General features: G+C 41.5%; 1 protein-coding gene across 3 annotated transcripts in view; it reads left to right on the top strand.

Moving 5' to 3' along the window:
* The window catches only part of LOC118313833 (netrin receptor UNC5C-like), a 171,822-nt gene that overhangs the window by 103,434 nt on the left and 40,839 nt on the right, over positions 1–27,549 (top strand). For all 3 annotated transcript variants that reach the window (XM_035639759.2, XM_035639758.2, XM_035639763.2), the window contains exons 4-5: positions 6,359–6,462; positions 27,177–27,357. In XM_035639759.2, coding sequence (XP_035495652.1) covers positions 6,359–6,462; positions 27,177–27,357 — 285 coding nt within the window. The remainder of the gene's footprint in view (positions 1–6,358; positions 6,463–27,176; positions 27,358–27,549) is intronic.

Below are 27,549 nucleotides of genomic sequence, written 5' to 3'. Positions count from 1 at the left end.
TGGCATGAGTAGCATGCAGGCAGAGACACCCATTTTGGATAATTGCTCTGAAATGTGCTTATGTAGAGGTGCCTGAGGCAAAAGGAAAAAAAATAAAAAACTAACCGCAAACATAATAACAGTTTTAGCTGAGCAGTGGAAGAAGTTGGAGACGGAGAGTGAAGGTGGCGGAGACACACAAGGAGGGAGACAATGTGGAAAAAATAGAAGCTTACATGGCTTTAACGTATATATAAAAGAGTTCACATTGAAGTACACACTTTACAAGGTTGCCCTCTGTAGTTTTTGAGCCCTAGTTGTAGTTGCAAAAAAGTTGTTCAGTGAATTTAGCATTGCTTTTCGGATACTTCTGAAGTTGGCTAGTGTTATCTGCAGTTTTTCGAGTGAAGTGGGGTCAGTGAATTGATGTGTCACAGCTGTTCCTCCTCTCCGGTGCACATATTTCCCTCGGGTACATATTTGCACACATGCGCGGAAACACACACCTCACCATGGTCGTGAATATGTTGGTCCCCTGTTGTCCTGGACGCAATGTCACTTTCCCTCCTTTTTTTTCTAAACACACACAAACACACACACACACACACACACACACACACACACACACGCAGTCACACATGAACAAAAAAACAGCTCTCTAGCTACCAAACTGGCAAGATGATGTCTCTCATAGCCTCCCAATTTTGTGTGCGTGCGTGCGCGTGCGTGCTCATTCCCCTGAGCAGTTTGCTTTAATCTCCTTTAATTTCATTCTCAATCTTTATGGAAATCAGCTCTCACAGCCAACTCCTCATTTCACCATCTCCCTTACTAATTAAGACCCGGAAATTGTTCCTGGACTGGCTGGCATAAGAAAAGTGTCTCATCATCCCTCATTCGCTTCCGCATTCTCTTTTGTGTCTATGCTTGTATATTTGCACATTTTGTGGTTTTGTGTGCAAGTCTTTTTTTCTGTCCCACAGTGAGTATTTCACTATTTGTGCAGTGGTTGTGCTGTCTCTCGGTCTCTCACCGTGTGTGTGTGTGTGTGTGTGTGTTGTGCCTGCTTGCTTGTCTACATCTCCTCTGTGTTTTCATTGCTGTGACAGTATCTCTCTCTCTCTGTCTCTACCTCTTCTCTCTTTGTCTCTCAGTATCTGCCCATGTACGTGCGTTGTGTGGGCAGCCATGTGGTGGATTTAGGGCTAAAGCTTTGGGTGATTACTCCCATAATGAACCATCATTCTCTGTTCAGGCTGTCATCCCCCACAGGGATTGACTGTATTATGAAGATATCATTCAGCCCCGGCAATACTTAGCGTCCTCACATAACTCCCTTAACCAATATAGCGCTACACATTGAATCTGATAATGAGTAGATTTATATTGCATGAAATTAAACCTCATCATTTAGGTGTGACGCCGTTCTGGAGAATTTCGGGAATCTTAAAAGCTTTGTCAGTGGTGTGTCACCAGAGAGCAGGCATCATCATCATCTCAAACACCTTGGTCACACATACGGAATCAATGTGGCAAGCTGTCTCTTATCTTTTATGGGACTGCAGCTCACCATCCTGCTGGTTTTCAACTTGCATGCAGTAGATTTACTTTACTTTGAAACTCTGTAATTCAGAAATGACACCAAAAAAGAATTGACATTGCACCCTTAATTCCGTCTTGGCCTCACTGGGATCACAGTTAACAAGCACTATTATTGGTTGAAGACACATGTCAGAGGACTTTGCATAAAGCAGAAACTTCCTCTCTTTGTGCAACTGGATGACATCTGACTCCTGGAGTTTCAGTTGCCAGCACTAATATGTGTATTCTTTTCAATATCCCCTTTAGAAATGAGTAAGGATGCATGTGCATTAGTGTGTAGAAATCACGTCACTGAAATTTCCTGAAAACTTTATGGAGATATCTAGTAATACGAAATTGAGCAACTTGTTGGAAACCAGTTGAATTACTTTTAAATATGAATATATATGAGGCATCTTTTTGAATGGCATGTCAATAGACATTTTTAGTCAATATGTTCCTTCATTGGACTATTTTCCATTTGGTTGTTAACCCATACGTCTGTTTGTGTGAATTGTGGTGAGTGATTCATGATAACATATTCAAAAGATTTTAGATTATGGGTTGAGCACGTGCATTTTTCCTTTAGAGACCGGATTCAAACTTCTAATAGCTTTGTAATCCAGACGGTTATTATCTCTTCCTTTTCTTTTAAGAAAAGACTGGTATCTCGATAAAAGAGATGTAATCAGAGGCAGATTGATGGCTGGTAGGTTTGATGGATTGCTGGTTTTGAGAGAGATAAGGTGTCGCTGACACGAGCTTCCGTTGAATGGTTTGATATTGAGAGTGTGGCAGACATGAAAATTACTTTAATAGGCAAAGACCAGCAGGTGGTTTGGGTATCAACCCATTAAGACTCAACCTGCCCTTTAAGAAAAAACATTTAAAAAACTTAAGCAGCAACATTCTCCTTCCTTAAACCTGACAGTTTTGCTAAAGAACTTAACGTTCACGTAAAACTTTAGCTGCTCAGCCTCTGGAATGAAAATCATTTGAGAGCTTGGATCATTGTTGATGAACATGAGCTCAAAGGCAATCATTTACAGTAATTGCAGAAGTTTCAAGCTCACAAATGGTTTGTATTTCATGTTTCATTTTACTGTAGAAGCTGAGAAATAATAATTTCAGATTTTGGTTTAGAAGTTTTGGTTACCCCGCTGTTGCATCAGGTCAGTCTTTGCCTCTAGCCTTCGGTGATACTGTCTCTTACCCTCACCCTCCTCCTCAAACATTACTCTCAACCTTAGCCTTGGTTAGCGGGTCAGCAGGCACGTCCAAGTCTGTGATAGAATCTTCTGAGTTGTTGTCATTGTTGTTTCTAACTGCTGTGACCCGCCTCAGTGTCACTGCCCCTTCTCAGGTCTTCAGCACTTTAAAGCGCAACTTTACTTTACTTTACTTTTTGACTCCTGGAATGGATTTCCCATCATGTATTTTGCCTTCTTGCCGTGACTTTTCAGCGAATCACAATGCACCACATCTGTCACTTGTCTCAAAAAACGACAACTGTATATGAAACATGCGAACACGTCTCATCCAGCTCTAAAGGGAGAAGAGGGTAATTGTCGCACCGAGTCTGAAAGGGAGATTCCTGCAGTGCGGCATTCAGGGGTGTTGGGCACTCGGCTCCCAATGCCAATGAAACTCCGAAAAAAGGAATGAATGAATGGAGACTGTGACCTCAAGTGTCACAGTGAATTTCAGTATGGTTATAAGGGGAGTCATTTTCTCTAAGTGACTTTAGGGAGTCTCTTTCCACTCAGACCAGTTTTCTCACTGCTCTCTCCACCCTGTCATTTCAACACCTCACAGCCTGCCCCCAAAAACATCTGATAACATTTGTCCACAGCAATGACAATTACTTGAGAACCCCCTTAACTTCTTCGATTGGCAATGTACATGTGACTTCAACTTCTTGGTGGGAAATCAACTAACAAGGCCCCAGTTCGATGTTGGCCTGACGCCCTCAAAGTCCCTTTGAATAGCCCCCAGTTGCATCTGGCCGTAATGGGTTGAGAAACCTTGGCCTTGTTGTGTGCCGCCAACTTCTCCCTCCTCTCTCTTTCTGCCTCTCGCTTTCAAACCTCCATCTGCCGTCCCGACTTCTCATACCTCACCCTACCTCTCCCCCCTCCCGTTTTAACTCCCCTTCTCTTTCACTCTGCCAACCTTCTGTCTGTAAGCCACTGTAAGGTGACTTGCCAGATGAAATACCCAGGGAGAGACTTGACCATTTCAGCATTAAAAAACGCTCTTTCTAGTGAGTGTCAGTGTCTGTGTGTGTCCACAAATAGTGTAGCACAGCTGAGAGATATGGTGATTAAGAGTACACCTGGGAGCCAAGAGGGTAAAAGGACACAAGGATTACTCACACACACACACACACACACACACACACACACACACACACACACTGTGCCCTCCAATGAAAGTTTTCTGTGTGGTTTTAAAAACCAAAGGACAGAGGGTGGAGGATTTGTCTTCAATAGCAACAACTTCACAAACAAAAAGAAAGTGGTTCTCAAACTCAATTAAAAAAGTAAATTATTCATTAGTTTGTGCCAAATTAAATCAAGGCAACTCAAAATGTGTGTCATCAAAATATTGCCATGCTGCCATATCAACAAATCTCCAGATATCACAAAAACATATTCTTATCACTTATGACTTTAAACGTGTGTTTTTTATGTTTGCACCTTAGAGTAGCATTTTTAATTTCATTGCATGTACCATCAAGGACAATAAAGTCTGATTCAGGTAAATACCCAGTGTATTTCATCAGCCTCTCTTGCTGACATTAATGATAGTTTGTGATATTGGACACTTCATCTCATCTAATTACAACTCATATAAATGAATATCTCATGTGTGCACATACAGTCATACATATTCTTACAGAAATTAACACCTAGTTCGTGTTTTTTTTCCACCATCTGATCTGTATTACTGTGTGCATTTGTCTGTTTTGGCCAGTTTGTGTGGGTGGACGTTTTTTTAGTTTTTTTATCAACTCTCAGGAGTCTGCAGTTCTTTATTAAATCTTACAGTAACAATAAAAACTGACTCCAAATTTAAATGGATACAAAAGGGAGTTTTGCAGATCCTTTTAGGGATTAGTGGTCCTAAAATTTTGAAGAAATCAGATCCTACCCTCCAGAATTACACCTGAAAGAATAAAATAATATGATGCTTTTCTTTCTCCTGCCCATATGTTCTTATTTAGAAATCCATCACTCCATCTGATCAGCACCATAAATAAAGTCCCCTGCTAAATCCTGCAACACTGCAACCCCTCTCAAGTTACAGTTTGTTTTATGGTCTTTTCTTCTATTCCACACTAATCATTTCAACATGTGCTCAACTGCCATTATAGTGATACATGTATAATGTGTACCGTAAGGCAGCAAAAAGAGAAGTTAACAGGAAGAAATCAGTTTGTTTTAACCTATATCCAATGAATGAAATCAATCAAGCTAGAGATGGACAAGGTTAAGCTGAAAGACAGAAGGATAGAGAAGGTTGGTGTCGCACGAACCCCTTGACAGAGAGAGTGGCAGAAATGTTGTAAAACAGCGTATTGAAAGAAATTCAGAGTTACAGGAGGCTCAACATGAACAGCTGAAGACTCGTCTCTTTCAGAACTCCATGAATACAATTCAGTCCTTTGTGTTGAACTATGTAGGGAAGAGTGAGCGAAACAAAGATGCAGTGAAAAAATTCTATTCAGTGTAATAATGAGTTTATCAAAACTGCCCTTTCATCCATCCATTCATCCATCCACCCACCAGCATTTCCGTATTTTCTTTCACATCACATCACGCCTTCTTTCCATCCCCTTGTGCTTTTTCTTCCCGTCTCGTGTTGTTCGTATTTAAAAGTCTGGTTAATTGTCCTTAAGTCTGCTACTGTTAGCAATTTTTCCTCAAAATTAAAACGGCTCACTGAAACATTAAGCGGAGGAAATGGCAGTGCATTCCATGCTGCTTTGTAATGCTGTCATTTATCACAGCATGTGGACCCTTAGTGTGAATCATTTATTGTCTTTGGCCTGCTCGAGACCCCCGAACTCTGGCAAGTCTGTATGGAATGAGAGCGAGGTTAAATATCGTGCACAGTGATTGAGGGGGAAGCGTGCAACAAAGCTGCCTGTGTTTAGTGTGTGAAGCAGGTAAAGCACTTGATAGCTTGATCAGCTGTGTGTGAGAGTGTGTGCGCTTTGGCGTACCCCTGTGTGAGCAATAGCAGACTCTAAGAATATACAGCTAAGTGTTTTTCCTTGCTGTGTACATCTCTAAGTGACAGGACAGCGGGAGAAGTCAACACATGCATGACTGACTTCAACCACTAACTCCATAATTACTGTGTCATTGTGGCCTTGGAAAGGAGGTAATAAGCCTGGCTTACAATGATATGGCACCATCTACAAAATGGTCTCCATAGGTGCTGAATCACAGGATGTTTTATAAAATGGCCACCCACACACCGCGGCTTTCATTGAGAGTTTTTTCTCTTTTGATAGAATTATAGTCATTGCTGTTGTGTGTCATATTTCCAGGGTTTAGAGATGAAAAAAAAAGAATATGAATAAAACTAATACCATGAGCACATGTAGTTCACCTCGTATATTAAAGGGCTCATCTTCAGTTGACCAATACGATCAGTGATTCAGTGCTCACCACTCACCACAGTGTTCGCCCCCAAAAAGGATTTTGATTGGTGAAGTAGTCATATGCTCTATGGTTGTCAATATAGTCTGTCCTTTAGTAGTCATTGTGTTTCTTGTCTCTCTCCTCAGACCTGAAGAAGTCTTTTGAACAGGAACCCCTGGGTAAGGAAGTGTCTCTGGAGCAGGAAGTGCTGTTGCAGTGCCGCCCTCCGGAGGGCATACCGGCTGCCGAGGTACGTGCAACATCATGGTTAACCTCCGCCTAAGGTGACGGCAAAGTGAGATGTGAGATTAAGAGAGAGGACTGCTGGAGCTGAACAAAGGAGTGACAGAAGGGGATGTTAAAACATTTTTAAAAAGAATTTAAAATACAAAAATCATGAAGTAGAACGAACTTGTAAGTGTGACGGACATTTGACCCTTTTTGAGATCGCCTGGATCTGTGAATGACAGACGCCAGAACAGAGTGGTCGGATGGGTGCCTGCACTCTTTCACAGTCTGCAGTCAGTGACTGAACTGTGTGCTGAATAAAAATGTATCCTGACCCTTTTGTATTGTTAAAAGGCCTTGTTATACTAATTTTATTCCTAAAGCAGAAAATGATAAGATAACTCACAGCTAGAATAACTGTCAACACCCTTTCTTACATGGGTCATTCTAAGACAAGCAATGACTTGAATGGAAATGAAATTAATAATAAAAGGAGTTGACACATTAACCTCAAATAATTTCACATTGGTCTTGTTGTGAAAGTTTCCCCAAAGCATTTTCAGAAATATGAAATGTTCCACATTGCACAACAACAGTCCTGTTTTTTCCACCCGACAGTTGCTTGAAAGCTCTTCTGCACCGAGGTAACGCTGATCCAAAGATCTGAAGTTTAAACTTAGATTAAAACCACCCCAGAGAGCCAATTTGGGATGCAGCATAAGTTGCACCAGGAAATGTCAGTGGAAGTGGAGGGTTTTAGCCTAAATTCCTGTTATTTTTTTCCAATATTTTGTAAAATTTACATTTCTCACCTGAGCTTTGCAGAAAATGATGAGGATGATTAATGAAAGTGGATTTCCCTGCTTGCCTATAAAAGGACTGAGAGATTTTGCCATCTTCCTTTACATGAGCACACACAGATGAAACGTGAGCTGAAGTGAATACAGTTGGAGTTGAATAGGAATTTACACACACACACAGATTTACACATATGCACACACATTCCCACACATCCTTGCCCAAGGACACTTAAGGTCAGAGATTCACCACTCTAGTGGTAGTGCTAGTACTTTGAAAAAGGTGTGGACTTAAAGTACATACAGACGATCACAAGTGTGTTAAACACACTTTATACATGCTCACGGTATCACTGCACTCCTTGAGGTAAGATGCTTTTGTGTGCCTCAAGTCCATTGTCAGCACATGGGCTGTTTTATTCACTCACCAAACGTGTTGCATAGTAAACATCCACTTTGGAACAGACACGTGTCACTTCCACTCCAGGAGGGGCCTCAACTACAGTGAAGAACCTCATTTACAGTTCAGATTGCTCTTTACTCTGCTGGATTTGTCTGGCTGCGTTCCCACCTGAATGGATAAAGGACTAAATTTAATTTAGTTGGTCAATGGGGAAGCAGCAGCACAGCACTTGGAGGAGCCTGTGCTACCAGATAAGGTGTCTGTAAATCAGGTTTTGCTCCTTAGGGTTTGATAGTTGTTTTCAATTGCACCTAAGTACACAACTCCCCTGAGAGGGGGTGGAGGGGGAGGCACTCCGATGGACCAGCATATAAAGTGAATGAGAGTGTGTGTGAGTGGAAGAGAGAGACAGGGTGTGTGTGTGTGTGTGTGTGTGCGTGCGCGCGCACGTGCATCCCTATATAGGAGAATGACAGAGGAGTCTTCACCAGTTCTTTCAAAATGTATTGTTTCTTTTTTTTAAAGATAATGTTTCAAAGGCAACACTTTCAAACATGGAAGCACTTGCATGGCTCATTACTACTCCCGCCTTATCAGCTTTCTTACTTTGTTTTATTTTGACACCTGCTTGGACGCAACAGATTCATGCACAAAGCGCAGACTCACAGACCACATATGCGAGCGCACACACACAGACAAAGATACACTCAGAGCTATTTTTCCCGGTCAGTTCAATTTGGTATTTTCCATTCCTCTCTCCTGTCATAATGGGATCTCAGGGCAAATGGATCGGTCTGTCTCGCCTGTCTGCTGAAGCTGATTAGAGGGATTAAGTTTTAAAACCTGCCGATGACCTCAGGTTGTAGCCCTGACTTTTCTTTTTTTCCCCCTTTTTTTTTTCTTTTTATCTCGTCTGACTTCCTATTTCTCTACATTCTTATCATGCTGGTTCACATTATGTATTTCTTTTCTTTTCTTTCTTTTGTTTGCTCTTTCACACAAATATAGTCTTTTTGGGTGTTTTTTTTGATTGGCAGCTCTTGTTGTTGCCGTCCTCTGACCTCTCCAAATAGGTTCTAATATTAGGGGTTTGCGGTCGCCATGTCTGACCACTTGACGACTGTTGTAAAGTTGTCGATGTGACAGGGTCGGTGCCCTGATATGTGATACCCACATCGTGATCTCCAGCTGGCATCACGTGGATATTACTGTAACATGCCGCACCAAAGCCTTGACTCACTAAACACGCGCACCCGAAACACACACACAATTCACATTCATATTCACACAACATCTGTATACATACACAACATATGCACAGAGTTTGGCCATAAATGTACTCTGATAACAGGTGCAGATACAGCCTACAAACACACACACACACACACACACACATACACACACACACACACACACACACACACACACACTAAGGGACAGATTAGCCAGGGATCCTTCTACCTGCTGCACAACGGTTAGCCTTGACAGACCAGGGTCAACTCAAGCTGACCTTGCAAAGAAAACATCAGGCAGCCTCCTCTACGGACATGTTTAAGGTTTTTTTCTCTCTCTCTTTTAATCTTAAACTCCCCAGGAGACACAATTTTAGTCATTGTGAAATCCTGGAGAACATCTAAATCTATTTTGGCTGTGATAGAAAGCCTTTAAAAGCTGATGGAAGACTATTGGATTCAGCAGGAGGGGTTCAGCAGTTCAAGAGGGAAAGGGTTTACGGACACCGACAGTGAAATCAGTGAAACCCGCGGCGAGTGCAGCCATTGTTCCCTTTCATTGAAGTGCACTTCTAATTTAATTTGGATTAGTCTAGTTCTTCGAGGAACTCGTCATACTCATCAGTACTTTTCTGGGCCAAGGTTGTCCACACAAATAATGCGGTCACTCATCATAATTAAGAGATGTCACTGGACTTAGACTTAAGCCACAGTTTACTTGCCCATATACGTTTTCCATATACAAACTTACATAGTCTTGAAACGCAAAGAGTCTGAGTGACCCCAGAGGCCAGCCAAAGCCAGTGGACTGCACATAGCAGACGGGGTTATGGATTTGTGTGTGTGTGTGTGTATTTGGATATGTGTGTGTCCCTCTCTGTGTCTGTCACTGTGTGTGAGTGATTACCCCAGCTGCAGTGAAATAAACACATCAGTGTGTGGTGACAGGCCCCCACGTGTCTAGCACACACACACACACACACACACACACACACACACACACACACACACACACAGGCAGACAGTAACTGGATATGTGTCTGGAGCTTGGTCAAGTTCCTGTCACATTCTTTACCACTCAATCGTCACCCCAAATTAGTGCAACTTATTCACTTGTTTAATGGCTTTTGACCAACCTATATATTGTCTGTCTGAGTATAGGCTTCCACTTTAGAAGATAAGTTATGAGTAAACTCAGAGACCTACAGTTATTATAGAGGGATTTATTATAGCATTTTTCGTATACACGATAAATTCACAGTGACTTTTCCCTGTTATGTGCAACAGGGTGTCATCGAGGGATCGTCCTTCAGCATTTGAGCAGGACACACAAACAGCTGCCTGTACCGAGGTTGTGGTTACTGATCAGTGCGGCCAATCTAAAAGAGATGTTTGCCTTCAGATGGAACACGCACACCATACTAATGTCCATGGTGTACAACAGTATGTTTTTAGGAATCGAGATCGAGTCTCATCTCTTCAACACGCAGACGTAGACCCACACGGACACACCTGACCTGCCCTGCAGTGACCATCATTGTCATTTTTTTGTCAATGACTTTCTGTGATCGGTGTGGAATAAGTCTGAAATATGTTCAATTCCCTGCGTGCGTACGTAGTTGTGTGCGACTGTGTGCATGTATATGGGTGTGTCTTGGTGTTTGTGAATGACTCGGTGATGCAAATCATCGCAAACCTTTCTGTCAGAAGGCATCAGTGGTGTGGTGTGGCCAACAGGCTAACTGCTGCCTCACTGTCCCAGTGTACTGTACACAGACTTGCACGCACAGTACACAGTACATTTCGGTCCCTGCAGCCATTATTGTTAATGTGTCGTACGATGACGTTTTCTAGCAGGACCTGACTGGAGGTTGTAACACTGGCTCCGCAAATGGACAATGAAGGTGAAAGTGTGAATTAAACTGCCTGACAAATAATACAGGCTCACTTCCTGTGTCCAGAGATTGAAGCAGCTATAGTGAATTCATTTAATCAAACTACTTCCAGATTTCACTGGAGCTAATTGTTCCTCTGTGCCTCAGAAATGTGATTATTGAATACAACAGGATAAACTATTTGCAAGTTCTGAATACATCGGAAATATGTCTTACGTCGTAAGATACCACCACCCCTCTTCGTCCAAACACGCCAAAAGAGCAAAACACTAATTTTTAGCCGCATTTTTTTCCCGTTATAGATTGTTTGATATCAATTTTTCATTTTGTCTTGTAAAGAACTTTGTAACTGTGTTTTGAAAAGTGTGGAAAGAAAGTACCTTTGCTATTATTAATATTATTTATAATGTTTGGGCAAAGGGACTTTCTGAATAATGTTAAAAGAATTGATTGAACATGTAAGGATAGACAAAGTCTATAGATAGAAATAGTAATATCAAATAAAGCATTCGATTGTGACCACAGCACCAGAAGGATTAAAGTAATTTTTATCCTGTCCCTTCCTTTGAGGAACACGTGTGTGCAAAGTGTGTGTACCTGTGTGATTATGTCTGCGTATTTCTTTGCACACAAAAAAAAACAATTTATGTAATGCTGCTTCCCCAATAGACCCTTACCTTAATCCTCTTTGAGCTTGGATAGTAAGCCCCACGGCTCATCTCCCATCACATTTTACCTTCATCGACAACCTCTGTCAGAAATCATCGCAGTAATCCACAGATTAGTCAGCAATCTCTTTTTTTATTCCTCCTGCCTAGGGTGAATTATAAAAATGTGTTAAGATTATTAAAATGCTGTTGTGATGGTCTATCACTGCACAGTAATTTACAAATGGAACAGATGAGGAAGAGCAGCTTTTGGTTGTACTGATAGTAAATGTATTGTGGTTGCATATTGGCAATGTAAGGAGGGATTATAATCATTATCTAATGATGTGTGAACACATGAATGGACACATGACATATACTCACATTCACTGTGCTTTATCTCTCTGAGTCCTTCATGTACTGGATAGCAGCGCGCTCTTTTATAACCACTTTTTTAATGTAGTGTCACACTTGCATACACACACAAGGAGAGGAGCAGGAAAATATAAACATCTAGTGTAAGCTGTGATTTTCAGAGCCTTGGGAGGCTGTTCATCCAGTGATAAGCCGTGTCAGTAAATTCAGGCATTAGTCAGAGCCCACAGAGCCAGCAGCCTGTGCAGAACTGCATATGAAATATTATGAGTTTTCCATTGCAGAACCTCAGCAGCAGCTATCAGACTCCCTCACTATTGTAGTCTGTTGACTATCCCCCCCGCCACACACACACACACACACACACACACACACACACACACACACACTCTCTGTCTTTATTCTGACTTAAAATCTGATGCTCAGTTCGGTTTCATTTCTGTCCCAATTGCTGGTTTTGTCTAGACTGAGAGACTCAAAATATATTTTGTTTGCGAAATATTTGCGGCATGTAGAGTGAGTGAGTGGCTGTGAACCTCCTCTCCTCCCTTTCATTACGTATTCAAAGGCTTTGGCAAAAACTATAGGATCGTCCATCTGTGCAATTAACCCATTTTTATGTCCTCCTTGGCAGTCATGGAAAATGTGCTCGTGTTGAAATGCTGACCCTGATTCTGTCTTTTTAATTTTTCTCACGCTTGTCCATTGAGTCGTCTCTCCCTTTTCCCACTTTGTCTCCTTCTGTCTCTATCGCTGTCTCTCAGTCTTCCTCACGCCCCTCGTCCTTCTTGACATAGTTCTGAGACAAAGCTGCGGATTGATGGTGACATGACAGGGCCGAGTGTGCTGCATTGTCAGGCAGCTACCCGTGCTGCCCTGACAGTGTTTTCATGGATGAATGGACACAGTGTTTTGACACAGGGTGCGACAGTGTCAAGTAACAAAACTCTGCTCTGTTCTGTCAAGTTTATAAGTTGTTAGACCATGTAAGTCTTGTGGGACCACAAGACACTTTGGAATTTCATAAAGTCGTGTTTCCCATCTGTGTTATTATAATACGACGGACATATTAGAAAATCATTTCTGAAACAATTGCTACAACTCTTACTGCTGGCAAGAATTGTCATATAAATTAGATATTCTTAACCACTAGAGCATTTGGGAAGACGATTGAAAAAGTTAAATTTGCCACGGCTTTGAATAATTGCTACCAATTAACTGCTTGTCCCTGTTCAGTTGAGTAGTCTTCAGTGGGTTACCAAAGGAGGTCATTGTCAGTGCAAATAATAGTTCTATGAATTTGACTGTGTTGATAACAGAACATTATCAGCCGATGATCATGTCATCCTTGTGGAGCAGGGAATGTGTTTGTAATGGTACGTGATCCTCTCAGGTCTGATTGTAAACCCCATCATTGCTATCACTTTATCCTGTTGACTACTCCCCCCCCCCCTTCTCCCCCTCTCGCTCTATCTATCTCCTCTTCTCTCTGTGTCTCTATAGAGCCATACAATCCGTGCATCTGTTGCTCCTTTTCTCATTTCAGTTGCATTCAGTTCCAGTCACTGGTTACGTCTAGACTGAGAGAGTCAGATATAGTTTTTTAGCCAAATATTTTTTACTATCTTTTTTTCTTTCTTTCTTTCAGCCAATCTTAGTTTTCTCATGTAATACTGATTTCAGAGTGCAATGCATGGAACCCAGAAAAAAACCCAGATAATTATTTTTGGCGTTCTCGCACAAGGGGAAGAGTTTTGATATTTCAGCCTTCACATCGTCTTCGTGCTTTGATGCCGTCTTCCATCTAACAATATGTCAAATGTGTCCGGTGGTGTGAAATCAAATAGGACTACTCTTTTTGCTGAGCCGTATTAACCACATTACTGCTTACACCCTGGAATTGTATTTAAATATTAGCTTATCAAACACTCTGCCAAGACGCACTCTGTGCTATTGATGTTTTGTCCATTTCAGAAGCATTTTTCTTCGGATGGAAGATGGTGACTCAGGCTACTTAAGTGTGACCTGGCAGAGGCCGATGCACAGCACTTAGTTATAGTTTGTATGGAAAACATAACAAGAGAATATGCAGCTCACGATGATGTCTACTGGTCTTTGTCAGTAAAAAGGGTAAAAAATCACTGCTTCATTTTGATGCACAGCTATTCAACATTTTCAATGATGTAGTATTGTGTTAAATGTTATCATTTTCTAATGCTGACCTCATTCACCTTTATAGAATAAAATCGTATTGATTTTTTCAAATTTACTTTGCAAACGTGCATATAGGCAAAAGGCTAACGGGTATGAATCCATTGTTTTTTGCAGCTTACTCAACTCAACTCTGAATACAATCAGTGTTTTGATGATTATTCCTATTATGTCCAACACTGTTTCTTAAAGTCTGGGGTTAGGGTTAGGGATTTCCCTGTTTAAATATAAAAAAAAATGGGAGACAATTTACTTCATATATCTGTACCTTTACTACATACGTTGTCCTGCATTTGCAATACAATTGGGCATTTGACATCTGTAAGTCATGTACTGGAGAATTTCCCAACAGAAAGAGGCTGTTATTTGAGTTTTAAAAATATATATTCCAGCAGAGTTACTATGTCTTTACCATGCTCTTGCCTTTCACTGTACATCTTTCAACAGAATGCAGCACTAACAAACAGGGAGGTCTCCTAAAGTTCAGCTGACCCAGCTAATAAAGCAAAGCTGATTTTGTTATTGGGTGGTTTTAATAACACTGGAGAGCTGGAGAGTCAATTAAAAAGGATTAGCATGTCCCCAATCAGCTCAGAGCCTCTCCAATCCTTAATGATTATGGAGTGTCATCAGCACTCCTACACTGTACAGTGAATCAGTTTTGACATATACGCACACATGCGCACGCACACAACACACACACACACACACACATGCACACACACACACACACACACACACACTGATACAGTATGTAAGGTTGAAAGGATACTGCATTTAAAAAAAAAAAATTCTGAATTCCTCCTTGAACGAGCATCCTTAAAAAAAACTGCACTACTGCACTATATTCCCCGGGGGAATATAGTACATGTTTACTGTCAGTAAAACTAATTGTAAGGACCTGTTTGTCCTGATGAGGACAAACAGGTGAAAAATCGAAAAAGAGACACTCCTTGTTAGAAATCCCTCTGATTCATTTCATGTAATATGTAAATTATTGGGGTCGTACATACCTCCATTGTATTGGCACAGTAGATGGCACAACATGAAAAGCATTCTTCCAAGTCCAAGGTGAGTCAGACATTACAGGTGTTTTAGGTTCATTGTGCTGAAAAACTTCAATGCACTTTAGCAGTCATGGGGTTTCTTTTGCACAACCTCCCATTGCTCTCATTTGATCCCCTCTCTATCTCTCTCTCTCTCACCTTTCTGTCCCTCCTCCCCTCTCCAATCTCTGTTGTTGTCATTAGTGATGTTAAAGTACTTTAAGTACCCGGAGGGTTCTGCAGGAAAGGCAAAATACATCACTGTCCAGAGAAATAAAGAAAGCAACAGAGACACTGATACACAGCACTTCAACACTTTTACTGCACTGACCCGTGACCATGCACAGGGCTGTTCTATAATTTAACAACCTGTCAGTCATGTCAGCACTGGCTCACAGCAAATAGGAAAGTCAGTTAGGCAGCACAATGCTTTGTAAAATTGAAGGTAACTCTGTTATTGTTTCAGTATTTCATCATCTGATGTGGAGTAAATTAGATATCGTGTAAAAAAAACCTTCGATTTTTTGGTGCAATAAAATAATTTCTGAAAAAAATCAATTACAGTGAGTTAATCTCTTAAGAAATATCAATAACTATGAATATTGCTTAAATTAATAAAATGGATGAATCAATTTTTGCAGATTAGACAAGAATGTTGTGCGGGGAGCACATGGGTAAATGAACTGCGGCCTGCATGTCATCTCAGAAGCCTGAATGAAGTATGGCCTTCTGGAATGGCAAAAGCATAACAAAGGAAAGTGCGCCAAAAGCTGGCCACGGAGCCACGAAGACTTGGACTCCCGCAGCGACCCGCATCTCCCACCTAGGGCCTGTGGTGGAAATCTTGCTTTCCTCAAGAAATTAACAAATAAATCATTCAAATATAACAAGTTTGTCTCGGACACAGCCCAATGCTCATCCCTCATTGACACCAAACCAATAAAAAGGACGCTTCCAGGTACCGCTGATCAGGTGATCCCTCTGTCCTACAGAGGAAGTGACCAACTTCTAGTCCGAGTTGACTGCCGTCCATCCGAACCAGGAGGACCGCACTGCCGTCAGTCGCTACCAGCACCACGGCATGTCGCCTCGCGCATCGCCGCATCCGAGGGCGGACTGCATGCGCCTGTTAACCCGTTAAGGAGTACAGTGAGAGGCTTAGCTCTGGGTAGACATTAGGCTATTTGTGTGTTTTTGTAAGTTTAGCTTACTATTGTTGGGAAGTTTGTACCGGACCGCCGTGTCCCGTTTATTGCCGCTATCAGAACTGAGTTAGTGTTAGTGTCGCCTGACTGAGATTTGTGTCCGACCATGACTATACATCTTTCAGCAGAATGCAGCACTAACAAACAGGGAGGTCTCCTATCGTTCAGCTTTCAGTTTCTCTATCCCGAAAACTATAACGTGCTTTCTCTTTGAACTTTCCCTTGGTGATATTTCAGGTGTTGAACCTGATTCCAGCTGTTACTAGGTCAACGTCTGTTCGGGGGAGTGTCTGAGCTGTTGAGTGGATTTGGATGTTTTTCATCTTGCCTCTTCCTCTAATGATTTGAGCCCAGGGTCACATTTCAACTCTCCATCCCCTAACACTCTCACGCCAAACTGTCATCTCTCTATATTCCCTCCCCCCGTCTGCTGCCATTGCTTCTGTCACAGTCCCCATACACTTTCATCCCGGGACCTCTAAGGCTTCATCCACTCCACTTTTAAAACGCCTCACAGCTGCTACGTTTACGCCTGCCGCCCAGTTTCCAAGCGCCAAACGATGACGCACTCCCCTGCATTTGCTTCCCGATTGGTTCTTATTGTATCTTGACTCGACCCTCAGCGAATTAGTCCAAATTTTTTCATCCTTAGCTGATGCTACCTCACTGTCCTGGAGCAGTTGTTTGTGATTATCATTTACGCCCATGGAGTTGTTGTATTTGGCTTGACGATGTGATGGCATTCACACATGTGATCAATGGGCTCACAGTGCGTCCCTGGCCACCTCCGGAGGTGGTTTGGCCAATTGGAACACAATCCGTCCTCGGAGAGTCCCGGGTGCATGTACACCGTACTATCATATGGTAAAGAAATATGTGATCAGAGTTCGTTCACCCATTTTGACATCAGGTATAAATGGATGTCTCCGTCGTTGGCGTGCTATAGTATTTTGCGTTGCCTCCAGCCTTCCTGCTTTGCTTCTCTTTTATGGTTTTTGAACTCCCACTTTCAAGCATCTGCGTCCTTTTTTCTGCACATTTTGTTTCCGTCTACTCACTAACCACCTGCACCATGTCTCAAACTTACAGCCCATCTATCAGTCCTCCGCAGTGATTGTCCATCTTCATCAACCTTCTCTCGTCCTCTACTAATTTTCCCTCTCTCCCCCGCATTCCTTGCATTTCTGTTACTTTCCTTTGCTTGTTTTCCCAAGCGTCGGGCTAAACGGATTACCCCAGTATATCTTCCCCATCTAGTTTCTATTCCCCTTTTCTCTCCATTCAGCAACTCAGTCTCTTTCTGCTCCCCCTCCATTTTTCTTTCCCTAATTATGGACATAATATGGAAATTCCAAATCACTCCTCCTCCGTCAGTCTCCCTTACCTCCTCATTACCTTTTCATCCCACCTTTTCGTTCCATTGCTCACTCACTCGCTCTTTCTTTCTCTGTCTCCCTCCCTCCGTTGGCTCCCTATCCCCCTTTCTCTCTTGATTCCTGTCCCTGGTTGACATTGTCAGGTTAGCTTTAATGGATCACCCATAGATATCTGCTCCCAGCCTGCACTCCCTGTTTCCTCAGCCTCCTCCACAATAATCACTGCCTTCCTAACTCTCTCTCTCTCTCTCTCTCTCTCTCTCTCTCTCCCTGCCTCTACCTCTAACTCCTTCGCCGTTGCCTTGGAAATACCTTTTCTCTATCCGACCCTCTCTTGAGATTGCTCCCCATCCATCTCTCCCTCCCTCAGTCTCTCTCCGCTCTTGAATGTCGACATGAGAGGGTGAGTCTAATAGATCACTGTGAAGCATCTGCACCTGTGTTAAATCTCAGAGGTAACGCCAGGTGTGTTTGTGTGTGTGTGTGTGTGTGTGTGTCTGTGTGTGTGTGTGTGTGTGTGTGTGTGTGTGTGTGACCCAAGAGAAGCCTTTGCGGGCTTTCTGTTCAGCACATCTGTGACCTCTTTTAGTGCTGAACAACTTCTTTGTTTTGGCTCTCCTTCACTGTTTTCTCCTCTCCTCTCACTTGCTTCCACTATTTTACTCTCTTTTCTTCTATAATCCTCTTCTCTACCTCGTTTATAGGCTTACATCGCAGAAAGGGAAAGATTAACTTTTCAGCTTTATTTAAATTTATTGTATTGTAGTAACCTTAAAAAGCACCAAGTGCCGAATCTTAAAAAAATATTAATAATGCTGCGTGTGTTATGATATTATGTAAATATGCAATGTTTAGAGTCAGATTCACAGGCACACATATTTGTGAAACAATAATTCATCATTTTTGAGTGCCGTGCATCATTCAGTGGACGTGTACCTAGTAGGTTATTAATAGGCCTCTGTAGGCTTGTCCCAGTCCAACTGGGTGTCCTCCTGTGTCCCAGTTCTGTCTGTGTGGGACACCTTGGAGGGCGCTCTGCTATTTCTCTCCCTCGGCTGCACATTGGGGATTCGTTCTCTTATATACTGTATGTGCCGCTCCCTCTATGCCCAACTGCGTTTTAATTTATGGTGGGACAACTCTTTTAAGAACATACATTAAGTCCTAGGCCATGGAGATTTCTCTGCTCCTGCCCCACTCATTCATCTTTCACAGTTTCCTGCAATTTTATATATTTCTTTTTTACAGTGTACTATCAAGATGCTCAGTAGTGGGTAATCCTTAAACATTTTATTCTTACCTCTTTACTAAATGACAGATCTGGGTATAAGACCTGCACTTTGCAGAATTAAAAAAAAAGGTCCAAATAAATGTATATTTATATATTGTATTGTATTGTATTGGGTAGGGAGTATGGTATACTCTTTAGAGGAACCTTGAGTGTAAGCCTGTTGTTCTTTGTTGTGTTTTATGAAACCACAACTTTTCAGTTTGAATTTGTTGATTTGTGACAAGATACATGCAGTAAAAAAACAAGTAAAATATTATTTTTGAATATGTCTTATCAGAGTGGGATAATTGCCAACGGCAGCCCAGTTATGTCACTGTGGTTAATTGGGTCTTCATGTCGCTTGCCTGGATCTACTTAATTAAGCTGTCAGGGGCTGTGAAATCCCATGATGGCATGAACACACACTCACACACACACATGCACACACGCACACATGCACGCACGCACACACACACACACACACACTCGCACACACACACACACACACACACACATGCACGAACGCACACACACACACACACACACACTCACACACACATGCACGCACGCACACACACACACACACACACACACACACATGCACGCACGCACGCACACACACACACACACACACACACACACACACACACACACACACACACACACACACACACCCCCACAGACACACACACACACAGAGTCCTTATTGTAACCTGCACAATCTGCCACCTAGTCAGTCCAGTCTGCCCCGTCCTGGCCTCTATTGTATTGTAGTGGTGTTGGTGGCTGTAACAAATTCCCCACAGCAGCAGTGGGCAGCAGGATTGTCCTAATCACCTCCCGAGTGAGGATGCAGACAGAAACACGGGGACATATGGCCAATTAAGACAAGAGGGATGCGAAATGGCACAGATATGCTGTAGGTGGGTGAAAATCACACTTCACACAATGAATTTAATTCAGTGACAAGGTTATTGTTAACAACTGTTCCTGACGACTGCATCTGCACTATAGCAGTTTTAAAAACAGACTGGAAACTGATCAAGTTTTTGGGACTTTATCCGAAATATATGTATATATATATATATACATTTTTTTTTTTCAGTTTGATTAGAATTTGTTGTTTATTTTATCCACCTGTCTCTTGGAATAATATCTCCCTGTTTGTCTGTCTGTCGCCTGACTGCCACACATCAGGATTGACGTGTTGCTTATTTTATTCCTAAATCATGATTTTAAGTTTGTTTGATGGCAACTCAAAAGGAGACGGTTTGTCCCTGCATCTTTATGTTGGAGAGTTCTGCTCAGTTCTTTAACATCTGAAGTGAACTTTTCGTGAGTTCCGAATAAGAATTATGTTGGAAGTTGGGAACCAGTTGCACTTAAGTAATTTTGGAGTGTGTGTTTGTGTCCTATGGATGCTAACAAGAGGAAAATAATAAAAGTATCGGCTATTATATAAAAATGGAGATAGATTTAGGTTGTTCAATGTAAGGGGGGACATATGGGGAAAGTGCAAAGGAAGAGTGTGTTACTGAGGTCGCAGTGGAAGTGAGATGCCCTTGAGGCTGAGAGGACAATTAGACATGAGGTTTTGTTGGCATCAAAATGCAGCCATTTATATAAATTTACAATGGGACAAAATGGCAGGTTTAGAGTTGCCAAGAAGTGAAGAAAACAAGAGATGAGTCATTGTAGTGTGGAAGAACAAACAGAACAGCACACTATCCTCTCTATGCAAATATTCAATCTGCTTCGTTTTTCTTCTTCTTTCATATCAAAAGTTCCTTCTTTGACCTGCAACATATAATAGTTGTAATGTTAGAAAATATACAAATCTAATAGTCAGCAGAAGAAGAACATTCTGGATATATACATGTCATGAGGATGTATTCCCAAAGAGACAAGCATATGTAAGACAGTGCATTATAAGCTGCTTTGCTGAGGCAAAGCAAAAAGTGTTTCAGATGTCTTTCAGACCCTTTTTATGACTTTGCCAAGATAATAAATGCACGTACAATGCAGTGTAGATGTTTAGTTTGGAGTTTGTAAGTGTAGTTAGGCTGCTTTTGATCCTGTACCAAATTATCAAAACATAACAGGATTGCTATAAACGACAATTGTTCCTTCAGCTCTGTTGGCACTTGGGAGCTGTTTATGAGTATTCAATCCCTTATTCTAAGGACTGGACTAAAAATCAAAATGCTCCTATACCACAATGATGCAGCAGGGATCAGTACTGTAGCTTCCACCATAGTCACACGGGTCTACGTGCTCTGTCCATGTGTTCACGGTGACCATCTTCTGAGGAACAAAAGGGCACAATACAGCATTTCATTTTGATGAATTTAGACACTGATTTCAGTTTAAGTGCAACATTTATTTGATACTGAGGGAAGCGATTGAAGACTAATTGTTTTCATTTTTTTTCGTCATGATTGTTTTTCTCCTGTAATTGTCTGAAACAACAAAGTCCTTTTGTTTATTTTATCACAATGGGCTAATTGTTTTGTCTAATACCGACGTGCACACACGTACATTCACCAACACACACACACACACACACACACACACACACACAATCTTCACCATATCCGTGTGCGCTGTTGGATTAAATTTCTATTAGCTCTCCTCGATTGAGTTTGAAGATTGTTGATTAGCCAGTAATAGCCTTTGTTACTGCACTAATGAATAGCTTGATTACTATTCTTATTAGCTACACATCAGGAGACGCGCGTGTGTGTGTGTGTGTGTGTGTGTGTGTATGTGTGTGTGTGTGTGTGTGTGGCATCTGGTTGTATTATTGTTCAATAAACACACGCAGACAGTTATAACCAATTGTCTGGGTTTGTGCCAAGAGAGCTGATGGCAGCAGAATAGAAAGATAGATGGTTTTTCTCTGCCAACACTCATCTTTCATTCTTTCTATCCTCTCTCCCTCAATTTGTCTGTGACGATGCCTCTCAATGTGTTTTCTCCCACCTGCGCTCTGTATCTCCTGTCTACTGTCACTCAACTATTGTCTTTTTCATAATCCCTCTGTCCCCTCCTCTGTCTTCCTCTTACCCTCTCTCATCTGCACTCACTATTTCTCTAGTTTTCTTGCCTTTTTGCTTTAATGTCCCCCTTGTCTCCTTTCTTTTTAATTTCTCTCCCAGTTTATTTTTCTGCTGGTTAGACTGACCGGGCTCTTGAGAACTGGGTTGGTGTTTTTCAATGTGTGTTTTAGTGCGTGTGTGTGTGTGTGTGTGTGTGTGCACCTTTATTAATGTGCCTGTGTGAGCATCCCTGTGTGTGTGAGATTCTGATAATGGAAACAAGCGGGCCAATTACTGTGATGGCTCTCTAGATGCCAGTCAGAGCCCATAATAATGAGTGTGGCACATCTGGCAGTGGTGTATGCATGCATATACCAGTGTGTGTGTGGTGGTAGAGAGGCCGGGGGTTAGGGTGATTGTGGAAAGGACAGTGGAACAGTGTTCAAACTGGAATTACGCTCTGGGTAACCATAGTTCATGGAATGTCAACAATACATCAAACTGACCTGCACGTCAATCGATCAGATTGGCTGATTCAGGTCTGGGTGGAAAAGAAGAAAAAAAAAGAAAAAGAACAGAATACAAGTTGTACATAATGGCAAAACAGAAAGAATCATTCTAATATATCGAAATAGACCCCCCCGCCCCCCCGTACACGACTACCTCGCAGCTTCACAAGGTCGAGTCAAGATGCGGTCTTCTTTAATTTCTTTTTTCAATTTGTATGAATCAGCATTCCATCACCTCTTGCCTCCATCAGGCTACTTCCTCAGGATGATTCAGAGAAAGATGAGTCAGATTGATTCATAAGATAAAAAAAGAACACGTGTGCGGTATTTTCTTCTTCACAAAAAAAACCCCAAACCAATGATAAACACACAAATTGTCGTCTTTTGATAAAAAAGAGAACTCTGCTTGGCTTTAATCATCCGCCCTTGTCTGTCTTGATTGTCCCTTAACTGATGTCCACGGATGGTTGCCATGAAATGAAGTGACAAAGCTTGTGGGAGTGGTTGGCGTGGAGTTGTCATTATTAATACACAGACAGACACATGGTGCACACTCAGTCCCCGCCCACACAAAGGTAGAGTCATCGCTATGAGAGCTCTTTAACCCACTCAACCGTGGTCTTATAGGGATCCAGATAATATAGCTAATGAAGGGGATAATCCTCAGTGACGAACATGTTAACACTTGACAAACACACACACGCACACACACACACACACACACACACACACACACACACAATGGTAAGGTTTGTATTCATTTGGTTGCAGAATCATATTTTATTGTTAACTACTCTAGCTTGTGTTCTGTCCTGCTCTTATTGTGTATATTGTGTGTTTTTCGTGCTGCTACTTTGAAAAATTAATGTTGTGATTCGGTGGCAGATTCTACCCAAAGACCCCGTATCTCTGCACCGTTATCGACTCCCATATGAGACTCTGTGTAGCGGTTCTACAAAGCTTGTCACATTTTAGCATTTGTCATAGATATTCTCTGCTTTGTTATCTCACTTCTTGCTCTGTGGTCTGCCATTTGTTTTGCTTTTGCAAGATGTATACAGTGTTTCTCTTTGTGACACAGTGTGACTGTGATGTTCCTGCTCTCAGTAGCAGACATACGGCAACGCTTTGCGTTTCAAAACATTTTGTGCTGCTCTCCAGTGCAACAAAAGGGAGTATATATCTCTATATCTTGTCCTACTTTTATCTTGCACAGCATGCTACCAAGCTTTTGTTCCACTGCCAGAGAAAGATGCATATCTCAATAGATTGTGCAATACATTACACTTTTATGCTCCTTGATATTGCACAGCATGAGATGGAACATTGATCCTTAAGTTGTGACTAAGGCAACATATGGCAATATTTATATTTATTTATATTTATTTGACTTTATCACTACCCACTACACACAGTGCAAATTGCAATATTCAATCACGACAAGCCATTACATTATTAACAACTAAGGCAATACAAATCTGCCTGTATTTAGTATTCAGGGGAGAGAGGATTGAAATGTACCTGTAGCCAATTAATTGTTCTGTCAAGCGGAAAGAAAACATGAACAAAGTGAGTTTGTAATTGATCAGAAAAATCCCCCAGCTCTTTGAAAAGAAAGCATTTAGATGTCTTTGTCTACCAAGAATAAAAAAGACTATGAGCTCTTCTTGAACCTTCTTAAAGCATGTGTGTGTGTGTGTGTGTGTGTGTGTGTGTGTGTGCGCGCGCATGTGTACACGTTGGCGTGTGTGTGCGTGTTGGTTCATAAGAAATGCATGGGAGACAGGTGATGTGGGATGTGTGAGAGTTAAAATAACAAATACACATTCTCCCCTGTGGTTGGCTTGATCCAATTGTCCAGCTTCTGCCATCCACACACACACACACACACACACACACACACACAGACAGATGCCCCAGCTGTGGCTAATGATGCGATGGCAGTGATAGTAAAGCCACCACATGTGGTCCCTTTGTCTGAGACCAGCGGAGCACACTTCAGTCTCGCATGCTTCAACCTTCAGACATCATCGAAGACTGCGGCTATTTTCAATGCATCGCCACAGAAGAGCCCACAACCAATTTAAATATTCAAATGTCATTGAGCTGACACTTTTGTCCAAAGCGACTTACATCCACACGAATACGTTTCAGTTTTATAAACACTTCACTGCTGCTATGTTCACGCCTGCCATTGACACTACTCACGAGTTTATACCAAGAAGTTTGGAAAGGCTGCTGACCCCGTCTTAGTGTAGTGTTTTAGTATGTGTTGAGTGCTTTTCACCATTGTTGTTTCTCGTTCCAAGTATTTTCTCTAAGTAAGCATCTAGCTGCAGATTAGACCATCCGCTTCCCGTTTACACTGGAACGCACATGCCCAGTGTTCATGAACAGTCACGTGATATGCGTTTTCATGTGTGTCAGTATGGACGGTTATTGACACTATTATTTACAGAGCTTGTGTGGACAGAGATCGCTTTAGTTTTAAAACAAAAATGGCTTGGTATGGATGTAGCCTTGGTTTGCTGCACAAGCAAAAGCTAATAACATAAATACTGTATCTGATCCCAACAATTAACTATTAATTGCTTTTTTAAATAGTCATGGTGTACAGGACTATTTTACATAATAGCTGCTAAAGCAAGCAGCAGTACAAATTGTGAGGGTAAGCAAGTTGTAAGGCAGGAGGTTCCCAAGGTTAATTAGGAATTGACTTCAAATTACATTTTTAAAAGAAGGTAGACGTGTCTGTCCTCATTGCTGTTGTTGACTGACAGTAAATAAACGGTGTTTGGACAAAGGATAAAAGCGAGGAAGGCAACTAAATGGTTAAAGCATGCATTTTTAAGTATTAAATTATGAAACTGTAGAGATCGTCAGAAGAGAATCTTTGTCAAGTTGGTACATCAGAAACAACGTTCATCACATATATATCTGACATGTATCTGACAACCTTTTTTATGTTAGGAACATTTGAGCAACCCTATTCCACATCCAAAAAAATGATATTCCCAATGACATGCACGGATAAGACTGTGCTGCAGTATTTGGTAATAAATAGCATTCTGCTTAATCTTTTGTGCAACATTTATGTTCACAAACTGTGTGTGATTATTGTGAGCGAAAATCAGTTTCGTAGCATCAAAGTTAACAGTTGTTTCCTTTCTCCTCTTTTTTATCTTTGGATGAAACACTAACATTGTTTTTCTTTTTTCTCATCTTTTTCTAGCAAACTTACAACACATCCTCCTCAAAGTACCAAGTGTACACTGATTATGAACTCTGTATATAAGGCTTCTCTTACCATTACACAGATTATTTAGCCAGAGGTCCGTGTTGTTTTCCTCACAGCATAACACGCATTTCATTGGCTCGTTTTTTTCTGTGAGAGAGAACCTACACAATTTTCTACGGCTACACAGCAAAAGAATATAATGTTTTTGTTGTTTGTTTGTCTTTGCTATTTTTTCCCTCCGGTATAACATTTACTCTGTAATAGAAACTGAAAGGTCACACAGCATCTGACTTACGATTGACAATTCAGAGCTGCAGTAAGCCCTTTGACCGAGTCGCTCTCCAGAATCTCTGCAGATCATGGGGAGAAGCAGAATAACCGCGGGAGGAGAATGACAGCCGAGCTGTAGCAGGCAGTAACCTGAAGAATAACACTGTATTTTTCCCTTTTCTACATCTGAGATTTCCATTTCCTAATGCGAAGGGAGGAGGAAATTAAACAACGTCGTGGCTCAGACATTTATGTGCCTGCCATAAAGCTCGGACATGCTGAATTTATGAGGGTTTGGACCAGTAAATGCAGCACTCAGGAAATGTGATTGGGCTCATAAATAGGGCAGTGTCCCACTGTCCTACCCTTCACCCAAAGTATCTTGCGAAAGCACATGTTTGGGATATCTTCCTTTTCAACACTGCCGCCCTGGGGTTCCACTCTGTGAAGGATCCGCTGTAGATGATGGAGATTACAACTGTGTGATTTCTGGGACTTATTGCATAAACATCTCCTTCATGAGTACTGTTATTATCGCATCCTACTCAATAACATACATTTATTTGCTTGGAAATTTGCGATATGTAATCTTGAAGATTTACTATATATGAGAAAATTTTGCGATGCAGTTATACATTATTTACAGGATGAACCCTTAGACAAGATAGTCTTGGTAGTCAAATTTTTTTTTATTGATTATGTTTAAATTATTTGAATCCACAAAGCTTTTCTTTGTGGAAACATTAAAAACAAGATTACTACAGCATCTTATAAGTCATTTCATCCATCTTCATTTATTATCTGGAAAGGTTGGTAAAACAAAATTATATAAAAACCAATACTATACAAAAATTGATTATCTTTCTTTCCTTCTTTTACTCTCACAATTGGGTTGTTTAAGACGAATTTCAACCAATTCGTCTTTTGTCAGCCATTGCTCTGAGGGTGGATTAGTAGTGAAAACAAGATCACAATGTTGATCTCATAATTTTCCCCCAAATGGTAGGATCTGTTGAGGTTGTCAAAAGCAAAGAACTAGGGTTAATGAATATTTGTTTATCACTATTTGTTTTTCGCTTCAATATGTAATCAGATAAGACTCCATAGTGTCATCACACAATGATGAACGTTCACCGTTATCTCTCATGAGCTACATTTTTCAGAAGTTTTCTCTTTGAGTAGTGAAACCTACTGACCTTGGCTCCTCCTGTCATTGTCTTCCAGGTGGAGTGGTTGAAGAACGAGGAGATAATTGACCCAGCAGAGGACAGAAACTTCTACATCACCATCGACCACAACCTGATCATCAAACAGGCGCGTCTGTCGGACACGGCCAACTACACGTGTGTGGCTAAGAACATAGTGGCCAAGAGACGAAGCACAACGGCAACTGTTATCGTCTATGGTAAGTTTGTATTTGCACAGGTCTCCTATATCCAGATCCCGGGATTACACAGATTTAGGTTAACAGTTTTCATAAGTGCATGTGACATTTTTGTGTGTGTAATATTTCAAAGTTTTACCAAGACGACCCTTTTTTTTTTACAAACTGCCAGTTGCAGCTACCCAACAACGTCTCTGATCAGCCGAGCCAGCA

This window comes from Scophthalmus maximus, chromosome 19, assembly GCF_022379125.1.
Source record: "Scophthalmus maximus strain ysfricsl-2021 chromosome 19, ASM2237912v1, whole genome shotgun sequence".
In the NCBI taxonomy this organism is placed as follows: Eukaryota; Metazoa; Chordata; class Actinopteri; order Pleuronectiformes; family Scophthalmidae; genus Scophthalmus; species Scophthalmus maximus.
The sequence above is the reverse complement of the archived record's forward strand: the minus strand, read 5'-3'. Positions and strand labels throughout refer to the sequence as shown.